Source organism: Ovis canadensis, chromosome 3, assembly GCF_042477335.2.
Source record: "Ovis canadensis isolate MfBH-ARS-UI-01 breed Bighorn chromosome 3, ARS-UI_OviCan_v2, whole genome shotgun sequence".
Lineage (NCBI taxonomy): Eukaryota > Metazoa > Chordata > Mammalia > Artiodactyla > Bovidae > Ovis > Ovis canadensis.
In genome coordinates this window covers 158,319,820-158,331,872 of record NC_091247.1, presented here as the reverse complement: position 1 = coordinate 158,331,872, position 12,053 = coordinate 158,319,820, and the positions used below count along the sequence as shown (strand labels likewise).

Here is a 12,053-nt window from a genome sequence, read left to right as displayed (position 1 = left end):
AAAATCCCAAACCAGTTTTCTCCATGGAAACCCCTCTCAAACCTTTGAAATCCAAACTGTCAATTCTTTGGTGTGGTCATTGCCACACACCCTTGAGTATTTTTAAAAGTTTGTGTGAGATTTGTCCAATTTACCTGTTTGTCTGCCATGTGAGATGAAAAGTTCAGAGGAGGGACTGGGTCTGAGTTTATCATTTCAGCCCTTAGTGCCATAGCTAAAGCAATAAATGTGTAAAAGACATTTTACAAATTTGCTTCTCAGTCTGCCATGGATAGCTTTCAAACTGGTCAAACAACTTCTTTTTAAGATTTATAGTGCAAACTTTTTAACACATTAACAGAGGGAACTTTCTGGTTTCAGGGTCACAATTAAAAAGTAATTCTTACTATTGCAGTCTAGTTTTCTGATTTTTAAAAATATTATCTATTGGCTAATTTTGCTGATGCTCATTTCAGCTTTTAAAAATGTTTAACTAGATTTTTGAAATCAATAAACTTCTTTATTAGAAGTATAAGTTCTTTGAGGATCCTTTGCTCATAATCCAACCTTTGTAGCATAACAGGCAGTGAATAAATAAATGGTAAATAAAGGAAGGCATCTTTGTACCAGTAGTTTCTTCAGAACTATAAAATAACTTTTTATTGGGATGATATGCTTTTTTAAATTCAAATTGATGATCCCTGTGTTTTCTCTTCAACCATATGATTAACATTTCGGAGATCCTTAGGGGTTCCTAACTGATATGCCTGTCTAATGGATTTTATCCAAGTAAAATAATTGGTGAAGATGCTTTTCATGCTTTATGTGTAGAAGTGTGTGCATGGTTCTATTCAGTTGATTTTTTCTTTTTAACTTTCTGGACTCTTACGTGATTTTAAATTCATTTTTTTTTTTCATCATGTAAAATGGGAAGGGGCTTCCAGTTAGGAGAACTGTGTTAATTTTAAAAGGCACAGGCTTAATTTACCTCTGTTATCCCAATTTGACCATATGCTTTTCTTTTTAAGCAGTTTCACAAGACTTGATAAGAATTATGCTTGTGTGTAGTTTAAAACTTTGTCCTTTGGCAGTTGGTTCGTAAGGAAAGGAGGCTAGATGTCTGGTGGAACAGCTTTCTGCTTCAAAACATCCTTTTGAAAATACACTTGATTCTGGTGGTGGGAGTTGGGATGGAGGTGAGAGTTTGCATTTTGTAGTTTTCCCAGTGGTTTGTAATATGAGCTGCCCAATCTGACACTACAGCATTACACAGGAAGGTATTCTTAATGTTAAAGACTTCCTAGATAAAATTCAAGTCACACGCAAAGTAAAAGTAAAGAGGCACTTTTCTTCCCCTAAAAGCCTTGATGCAATTATAGTTGACCCCAGAACTATGGGCCTGAACTACACGGGTCCACTTAACATGGGAAAATTTTTCATTAAATGCATACCACATATGCTACATGATCTGGATTAGTTGAATCTGCAGGTGGAGAACTGTGCAGATGTGGATGTTGACTGTAAAGTTACACATGGATTTTTGATGAGATGTGGAGGGCTGTGGCGGGGGGCGCGGTACATCGGGAGGATTGAAGCCTGTAATGCCCACATTGCTCAAGGGTCAGCTTTATTAGACTGAATGAGTGTTCATTGAAGGTCCTGTCAGTAAATTTGAAATCAAGGCTAACCTGAGGAAAATAAAGCCAATGATACCTTTTTTAAAAGAGTACATCAGGACTTAGATACAAGTGATAGCATTGGATTTGAAAACTGATTTTTATTAATGCTTAAAAATTTTAATTACTGACAAATTTTAATCTTATTAGGTTTATGGCTACAAATGATTTGATGACAGAACTGCAGAAAGATTCCATCAAGTTGGATGATGATAGTGAAAGAAAGGTAGTGAAAATGATTTTGAAGTTACTGGAAGATAAAAATGGAGAGGTACAGAATTTAGCTGTCAAATGGTAAGTTGTTTTTTACTTGCTTCCTACCACCTCAACTTTTAAAAAGTTCAGTATGGTAACTGGTAAATTTTCTTAGTTTTGTTCTGTGTCTTTGTGGAGTGTTTTAGACTTTGCGGGTAACTTGACTTAGCATTTGTACTTGGTACGTAGACACATATCCTTATATGTAGTTTCTATATTGCAAACTTTTTAACACATTAACAGAGGGAACTTTCTGGTTTCAGGGTCACAATTAAAAAGTATACAATAGTATTTATATCTTACGAAACTTTAGAAAGAGTAGTTCTCTTACTTATTCGGCCAGATTTTTTTAGCTAGGTTAAAAGGCCTACTTATTGTATATTCCAAGGCGGGGTGAAGTTTAAGAACCAATGATAAGGGAAGTAAAAAATAATAAGACTTAGTAAAGGATAGCAGCAGTTAAAACTATAGGTCACTTAACACTGATGATATAATAGTTACAAAGAATTCCCGTTACCTTGGAGAATGGTGCATTGAGAGTATCTTTTAGAGGTGATATTGACAGCTGGGGAGAGAATTTGAGTTCTTGGTAAATTGTATTAATGCACCTTTTAAATTTATGCATATCAAATATTAGAGATCCTTAAAAATTTACATGGTAAGTTATTGGTAAGTACAACCTTTAGCTTCCTATAAAGTTAAATTATAGAATTTAATCTCATTTTGTATGACATAATATTTGGTATTGATTTAAATAGCATTCTCATTGTTACTTTTGAATTTTCTTATAAAGGCTTTAAATTTATTTTAGGCTAAGGATTTACGCATCTGTAAAAACAGGCAAAGTGTGAGAAATCATTGGTCAGCATAGATTTTTCTAGATATGTAATACAGCTTTCTTTAACTCGTAACATTTGCAAGTTTAAAATAAAATGGGTCTTCAAAAAAAAATAAGTTGCAGAATAGAGCCAGTGGGTCTGGTTTTACTTCAGTAGTTATTTCATCTTTTGTTTTGATATATGCTTATTAATTAACAAACAAAATTTTGTCTAACATATGTGCTGAGCAATTACTAGCCTTTAAAAATGATAATAAAAAGTAGGTTTTGTCCCAGATTGAGAGATACACAGATCTTGATTCACTTGAGTATGAATCTTGTTAGAAACCTGAGCTTTTGGTGATCTCTTATACTTAAAATTTAACAGGTTGGGGGGGAAATGACATATATTTAGTAATATAAGAAAGAAATTAAGATATAAACAAAAGTAATATATTAGGAGATAAAACTCAAGAACTGATTCTAGGAGGAGGGAAAGTCCTAATAGATAAATTACTAAGTAGCTTTATCAAGAAGTTGAAAAATTTATCAAAGAACTCATCACCCAAAAGAAACTCCTGCCCAAAAATCTTTGCATACTCTTTTGAAACTTCAAACAGCAGATAATTCCAGTACAGATAGTTCTAGAATTATTTCAGAACATAAAGTATTAAAACCTTTTAAACAAAATACTGATAACAAATTCTGACTAAATATAACACTAAAAGAGGAGATTACACATCAGTTTCATTTAAATGTTCAAAATAAAATCAGTAGTATATTAAGTGCAGTTTACCATGACCAAGTGAATTTCATCCTGAGTATAAGGACAATTTAATATTATGTGCTTTATTAATACTTTTATTTCATCATATTAATAGATCGGGGGAAAAAACTATCTTGTTAGTTGTCAAGGTACTGATGAGACTCAACTTGTGTTCTTCATTTAAAAGAAAAAAATAAAATCCAACACCTAGACTGCTTAATATAATTAGAGGGATGAAATTCTTTCTGAAAACTGGCATCATATTTGATGTCAGGGTGAAGAACAGGTCAGAGATGCTTTATATCATTAAAGTGAATTCATCACTTGTTTCAAGTAAAGCATAACAAGAAATCCATAGGTCCTTTTTTAAAAAGTGCACAAACACATTTATACCTCAACCCAAAAGCCAGTAAATTACCAGATACTTTCACGCTAAAGGCAGGAACACGAGTGTCTCTCTATCTTCATTAGATTTCTTTTGAAGGCATTAACTACTGTAAGACAAGGGGGAGAAAACTAAGACATAAAAGAATTTAAAAGGTCATAGGCAAAAACAAGTCAATCAAGAAAAGAGAATAAAAAATTTAGTGAGGGAGTGTGCTGTAAAATTAATGAACAAAAATCAGCCTTCATATAAGCAAATAAAACAGAAGATATGGAAGCAAATGTCCATTTATTACGCAACAGAAAGACAAAATGCCTAGCAATAAATGTAACAGATGTTACAGTGGTGACTTTGGGTGAGGATATTGTGTGGTTTAAAGTAAGTGTATAATTTTATCTTTTAAAAAACTTTTATAGGAGAAAAACTTTAAAATACTCTTGACCAATAGCAAAAATGTACTTGTGAACAAATGGCAAGACATCTCAGGTCCCTGGATAGAATAACTCAACAGAGTTATTAGTTCTGGGTTATTTTAATGCTAACTTAACTCGAAAAATCAGTAAGTTTTTCCCACAAGCTAGACAAGTTGATTTTAAAGGGCATTTTGGTATGAAGAGCAAAGAAGGGCAGGATATTTGCTTGATAGACCACAAAAGCCCTGAAAATCACTGGACTTGGAGATGTGTTGGTTAACCCTGCTTGATATGGAAACATACTATTATGTTTATCTAATGGATGAAAGCAGTGAGGTAGTGACACAGTAATAGAATAGCAGTGGGAAGTAGGGTGGAAACTACACGATGCAGTTGGCGGCATCATGAGAAAAGTTGAACCTTGTGAAAAAAACACTGGATTACCATTTGGAAAACATAAAATTGTATCCTTACCTCATAACTTCTTACTAGATGTCAACATTGTTCACCTTAACTTGGTTTTATTTTGGATATATTAGTGTTTTGTGACTTTTTGCTGCTGATTAGTAGTTCATTGATATCTTTTTAGGGTTTGGCTGTTGTGCATAAAGGTAGAGGGAACGTTATTGTATGAATCTCAGGACATGTGTCTTTATTTCTTAGGAAGAATGAAATTGCTGTTGTCTATTTGGTGGCACTAGTGGTAAAGAACCTACCTGCTAATGCAGGAGACGTAACAGACGCGGGTTCAGTCCCTGCGTGGGGGAAAATCCCGTGGAGGAGGAAGTGGCAGCCCACTCCAGTAGCCTGGAGAATCCCATGGACATAGGAGCCTGACAGGCCATAGTCCGTTGGGTTGCAAAGAGTCGAACGTGACTGAAGCGACTTAGCATGCTTGAACTTTTAGATTTTTAAGAAACTGATAATTGTTTTCCAAAGGATTTGTACCATTTTACATGAAAGTACAGTTGTTCCACGTTATCAACGGTTGGTAATGGCTACGACTCTCAGCATTGCAGATGGTTTCCCTCCCATGGATGAAACCTGTGCCCCCTGCAGTGGAAGCATGGAGTCCTAACTGCTGGGTTGCCAGAAGTCCTGGTTATGTTGCTCTTTATCTCTTCCAGTTGGTGTATAGGTGGAGTTTTAATTTCCATTTCTCTGAATGACTACTGATGTTTAATGCTGTTTTGTTTGTTTATTGCCATTTATTTTTTTGTGGACTTTCCCCACTTTTTAAAATTGAGGTTGTCTTTTTATTGCTGAATTGTAGTTCATTTATTTTGGGTATATGTCCTTTTGCGCATATATGTTTTATAAGTATTTTCTCACAATTTGATCTTAAAATTTTAATTTACTTTAAAATTTAGTTTGACTTAATTTATAAATTCATTTCAGCTTTTATGGTTATTGCTTTCTGTGTTCTTAGAAATCTGTTTATATTATGTTGTAAAGATTCTCCCTTGTTTTCTAAAAGCTTTATAGTTTCAGCTTTTATTTTTAGTCCTGTGATCTATCTAGAATTAATTTTTATGAAGTAGAAATTGAAGTTATGTGGTTTTTTTTTTTTTTCCATATGGATATCCAGTTGTTGAAGCACCATTTATTGAAAGCATCTTCCTTTCTGTGCTGTCAGTTTTGGCATCTCCGTTAAAAGTCAATTGACTATAAAAGTGTTAAGTCTATTTCCAGACTCTGTTATGTTCCACTGGTCTATTTGTCTATTCTAATGCCAATGCCATATTGTTTTGTTAGCGTAGCTCAGGCTTTTTCAGGCTTGGTGCTCTTCAGTTTCGGGGCCAGGTAATTCTTTGTTATGAGGAACTATCTTGTATGTTCCATGTATTGTTGGATATTTAGCAGTTTCTCAGCTTTTACCCACTATTTTTGCCAGTAGCATTCTTTCATCCCTCAGTGGGGGCAACCAAAAATGTCTCCAGACAGTGCCAAATTTTTGTTGAAGGGCAAAAATCTCCCTTGGTTGAGAAACACTGGTACAGATCTGTAGAAGTCTGAAGTAAGGTCATGTCAGTTTTCTAGCCTCATTTTTCTTTTCTCAAGAGTATTTTGAGTTTTTAAGTTCTTTGTATTTCATGTAAATTTTAGAATCAGGTTCTCAGGTTCTGTTTTAAAAATAAGCTTGCTCAAATTTTGGTTGAAATTGTGTTGAAGCTATAGAAATATTTGAAGAGGATCAGCAATTACAATAATACTAGATCTTTTAACCGTTAACTGCAGTATCTCATAATTATTTCAGTACTTTCTGTTCATTCCTTGGGATATTCTACCTTAACAATTGTTGTCAGTGAATATCTCCTTCTTTTAATCCTGATTTTGGTAATTTGTTTTCTCTCTTTTCCCCTCAATTCATTTAATCAAGGATTTACCATATTTACTAATCTTATCAAAGAACTGACTTCAAGGTTTGTTCATTTTCCCTATTGTGTGTTGCCTTATTTTACTGATTGCTGCTGCTGCTTCTTTTTTTTTTTTTACTGTTTTTCTTTCCGCTCATTTTTTCCTTTCCTAATTCTTAAACATTTAAAGGTATATTTTCTCCAAGTAGTTTGTGATTATTTTTTTTTATCATTCAGTTTGAAGCATTTTTAATCTCCATTGTGATTATTCTTTGATTTACCAGTTATTTAGAAGCAATTTCCAAATATTTATCTGGATGTTTATTTTTAATGGTTTCTGACTTAATTGCATATGATCAGAGAATCATACTCTTTAAGATTTCAGAGAGGTTTATTTTGTTTGTTTTGGTTTGTATTGTTCTGTCTACTCATTGAGATTGGTTTTATGATTCATCATATGATAGCTCAGTTGGTAAAGAATTTGCGTGCAAAGTAGGAGACTGTGGTTCGATTCCTGGGTAGGAAGATCCCCTGGAGAAGGGATAGGCTACGCACTCCAGTATTCTGGCCTGGAGAATTCCATGAACTGTATAGTCCATCGGGTCACAAAGAGTTGGACATGACTGAGTGACTTTCACTGTGGTGGATGCTCCCTGTGTATATGTGAAAGTGTTTTCTACAGAAGTTGAATATGGTATATTATAAATGTCAGGTCAAGGTAGTGTTGTTCAGATTTATATATCCTTTGTGATTTTTTTTTCTTGATATTAAATACTGAGAGGAGTGTTAAAAATTTCAGCTATCATTGTTTATCTGTTTTTCTCTTTAATAATGGCAATTTTTGCTTCATGTATTTTAAAGCTGTATGATTAGAGGCATACATATTTATAATTATGTCTTCCTGATGTTTGATGTGTTTATGAGTAAAAATGTTTCTTTTTAAATACACTGTATCTTGGGATATATTTTTTCTTATGTTAATATAGCTGCCCCAGTTTTGTTTTTAAATTAGTATTTGCATAGTGCATCTTTTTTCTATTACTTTCAGCTTTTAATCTGTTTTTATTTTTAAATTATGTGTCTTGTAGACAGCAGATGGTTAAGTCTTGCTTTTTTTCCTTCTATTCAGTTTCATAATTTCTTCCCTTTGATGGCATTGTTTTTTTAGTTCATTGTTTATTGTAAATATTGATGTAGGAAGCTTTCAGCGTGCCATTTTGCCCTTTTTCTATTTGTTTCTTTTGTTGTTGGTTTTTATTTATTTTTGCAAATCCATTTTTATTTTTTTGGCTGCTCTGGGCCTTCATTGCTGTGAGAGGGCTTTCTCTAGTTGTGGTAAGTAGGGGCTACTCTAGTTGTGGTACACAGGTTTCTCACTGAGGGTGGGTTCTCTTGTTGCAGAGCTCAGGCTCAGTAGTTGTGGCACATGGGCTTAGTTGCCCCATGGCATGTGGAATCTTCCTGGAGCAGGGATTGAACCCATGTCCCCTGCATTGGCAGGCAGAGTCTTAACCACTGGACCAACAGAGAAATCCCTGTTGGTATTTTTATACCTTTTTTGGGACAACAGTTCTCAAAGTTTTTATATACCTTTTTTATACCATTTTTTAACACCTTTTTTGGGGCAACAGTTCTCAAAGTTTGAATTGGGGTCCCTGAAAAGTGACCCTGAAAGTTTAAAACTAATATGAGTAATGACTAAGTCAGGCAATTCTTTTGACTTCTCATCTCTTTAGTGCATATTGTATTCATTCTAGCATCTGATCCTTCCATTTGAAATGCTCTTTTTTCTAACTATATCCCGTAAATGCAAGTACCTAAAATTTGTTTAAGTGCGGTCTCCTGTCTGTAAATAAATACTAACTTTGCATTTAAAAGTTATCTTTTTTTTTTTTCAGTTGCACAGAGTAGTGAATGCCTTCAGTTAATTTCTAAAATAGTTATGTGAGTTCCTTGCCTCGCCAACCATATGGTAAATTTTTGAAGATCAGGGCCATACTTTTGTTATTCAGTACAGTCTTGAGTACAGTGGCTCTTCAGTGGATAGTCATGTCCCAAGTATTACCTATGTGCTAAATTCTGTGGGAAGGACACAGGAGGAGAGCTTGCCTTTATCCTCAACCAGTGGACTTACATGCAGTGCTAAAATAATAGCAGTATGAGATACTAATATGAAAGGCATATTCAAGATGCTTTGGAAGCATGGAGAGGTTCTGACTTGTTTGGTTTCTGCAACTATTACTTGATGCTTAAAACAAGAAAATAAAAGATATAAATTCTTGGACTTATGAATTGAATGAAGTTGGTGTTAGATGGTAGGAAGAGAGGATCACAGTTGGCAAAATGTGATATGTTGGGTGGAATTTCTATTGCAGGTAAAACATGGGATTCTTGTTAGGAACAGACTGCTAATTAGCTTTTTTATTATTACAAGATGTGTATTTGAAGGGTTTGCCAAGGGTGGGGGTCAGGTGAAAGCATCTTGAATTTCATGATACTGTGAAGAAAATAAATGGGAAGAAATTGGAAACTGCAAGAAGCTTATTAACCAAGAATTTTTTATACTCTTTTTTGTATATTTGTTTTCTCTCTTTCTGTTTTTTTATCTAGGTTAAATTTTTTTTTTTCTTTTTGTGTTACAGTCTTGGCCCTTTAGTGAGTAAAGTGAAAGAATACCAAGTAGAGACAATTGTAGATACCCTCTGCACTAACATGCTTTCTGATAAAGAACAACTTCGAGATATTTCGAGTATTGGCCTCAAAACAGTAATTGGAGAACTTCCTCCAGCTTCCAGTGGTAAGCAAGAGTGTGTTTTCCTTCTGTTTCCCTTTTAAAAATGGAAGTGTTTCTCTAATTTTTTTTTTTCTCCTGGTCACAGAGAGAGAAAGATGTATTTACCCCTGAAGATCTTGTAAACATCCCTTCGAACAGTGAAGGGAAAAAAGTCTAGAGTCTTATTTTTGCTTAAAAACAAATTCAGTTATTTTGATTGAATTTAAGTATTTCTTTGGAGTGCCAGTTCTGAAAAATTTTGATGTTGAAACTTGATTTTATATCATTACATGTGCAGTGACTTGCAGAAAAGAGCTAAACCAGTGTATGCATGAGAGAAAAGATAACCAAAATCATGAGTTATTTTGATTAGCTTTCCATTTTCAGTATTAATTTTGCTTTGCATTAGAATTTATGGTGTAAAACTTAACACTATTAAGATAGCTATGAAAGATTTCAGTTTACTAGTATCTTTAGTTCAGGCTAAGCCTTTTATAACTACTTACAATTTTAAAAAGTTTAAAACAGTTACAGTTAATGAATTTGTCAAGTAATTAGCTTTTGATCTCCAATAGAAATTTTTATGTAAGTTTTAGAATTGGTCTTCACTACTAAGCTATTGGCTTAAATTAACAGTCTAAAGTTACTGTCTCATCTGCAAATGGAGTGCAATTACTATTCCATGGAAAGATGTATATTGGTAAAAATGTAGTCTTAGTATGTAGTTTTCATTCATTTACTTAATATTTATTAATCACTGTGCTAACTATCATGCTAGATGATGCATGTGTACTGTTTCACTTTGTCCAAACATCAATCATGTGAGAGGTCTTAATAATGTAGATTGTTGATAAAGAGAATTCAAATTCAGGGAGATTAGGTCAGTTCATCCAAAGTTTTGATTACCTTGTTGGGTGAAGAAGATTCATACCCATTATTTTCTGTATCATGTCATTGTTACTTTACCCTTACTGAATTAGTTACTTCAAAAACATTTCACCAACTCTGAGCATGTTATTTATAATTGTATTCAGTTCAGTTGCTCAGTCAAGTCCGACTCTTTGTGATCTCATGGACTGCAGCATGCCAGGCTTCCTTTCCATCACCAACTCCTGAAGCTTGCTGAAACTCATGTCCATCGATTTGGTGATGCCATCCAACCATCTCATCCTCTGTTGTCCTCTTCTCCTCCTGCCTTCAGTCTTTCCCAGCATCAGGGTTTTTCCATTGAGTAAGTTCTTTTCATCAGGTGGCCAAAGTCTGGAGTTTCAGCTTCAGCATCAGTCCTTCTAATGAATATTCAGGACTGATTTCCTTTAAGATTGACTGGTTTGATCTCCTTGCAGTCCAAGGGACTCTCGTGTCTTCTCCAACCCCACAGTTTAAAAGCATCAATTCTTTGGCGGTCAGCTTTCTTCATACTTCCAACTCTTACATCCATACATGACGACTGGAAAAACCAAAGATTTGGCTAGACGGACCTTTGTTGGCAAAGTAATGTCTCTGCTTTTTAATATGCTGTCTAGGTTGGTCATAACTTTTCTTCCAAGGAGCAAGTGTCCTTTTATTAGTTATAATTGTCCTCATTTTTTCCCTCTCATTAAATAAAACATGTTTGTTTTTAGCTGATTTCTGGCTCTAACAGGAATTCTGTTAACCATGCAGATTTTTACTTTCACAATTTCTTTTTCCTTTTTTTCCTCTCTCTGGTCAGTAACAATACAGATCTACTTTAAAATATTAATAACCTTTATTGATGAGTCCCCAGGAACAACATTTCTACTTAGATTGGAAAGGATCTCATTAGATTACTACTAAAGATGACTCAAGTAGAGAAAAATGTTATATGCTTTCCAGTTTAGAGGTGTAAACATTACAGCTGCTAATAGCTCCATAGCCAGCATTCCCACTGGTGCACAGAAATAGTTGTGCAGTATGAGTTTACTGAATTGATATTGTTTTCCCTGTTTCATGCACTCTTCTGCAGTTATCTCCAATTCTTGTTTATGTCTAATAACTTATTTTATTGAAAAACAGTCTATTTTGAAACATTTTTCTGATATGGATCTCTTGAGTCAGTTTTTAAATCAAGTTTAGAGTTGCTGAGTATTTAATAACTAGAATGAATTTAAGGTGGAATTCAACATACTTGCCTAGAAATTATTATGGTTCCTTTTTCGTGCAGGCTCTGCATTAGCTGCTAATGTATGTAAAAAGATTACTGGGCGTCTTACCAGTGCAATAGCAAAGCAGGAAGATGTCTCTGTTCAGCTAGAAGCCTTGGATATTATGGCTGATATGTTAAGCAGGTAAACATGACTGTGGTTTCTATTACTTATATACAGATATTTGCATTTATTAACACTTTCTGATAAATATAAAACTTGGTCAAATTATTAATATTTAAATTGTTTTATAAATGTGTGGTGAGGGGTGAGGGAAGAAAAAAGCTAATTATACTTATGTAATATTACATAGCAAGCATATTTTTTGTAGCTTGAAAAATAATAAAATTTGTAATTTAAATATTTCAGCACAGTTTTTATATTTTGTTTTACCCTTTATTTTCTTGAATATAGTCATCATTATTTGTGGCTAATTCACTTGAACTTGAAAATAATCAAGTGCCTTC

The 12,053-nt window shown here is 33.9% G+C and overlaps 1 protein-coding gene across 1 annotated transcript in view; it reads left to right on the top strand.

Annotated features, from left to right (window-relative positions):
• CAND1 (cullin associated and neddylation dissociated 1) overlaps positions 1-12,053 on the top strand; it is a 34,771-nt gene that overhangs the window by 7,761 nt on the left and 14,957 nt on the right. Inside the window, exons 2-4 of the mRNA XM_069584695.1 lie at positions 1,806-1,949; positions 9,291-9,445; positions 11,607-11,730. Of these exons, the coding sequence (XP_069440796.1) occupies positions 1,806-1,949; positions 9,291-9,445; positions 11,607-11,730 (423 nt within the window). The remainder of the gene's footprint in view (positions 1-1,805; positions 1,950-9,290; positions 9,446-11,606; positions 11,731-12,053) is intronic.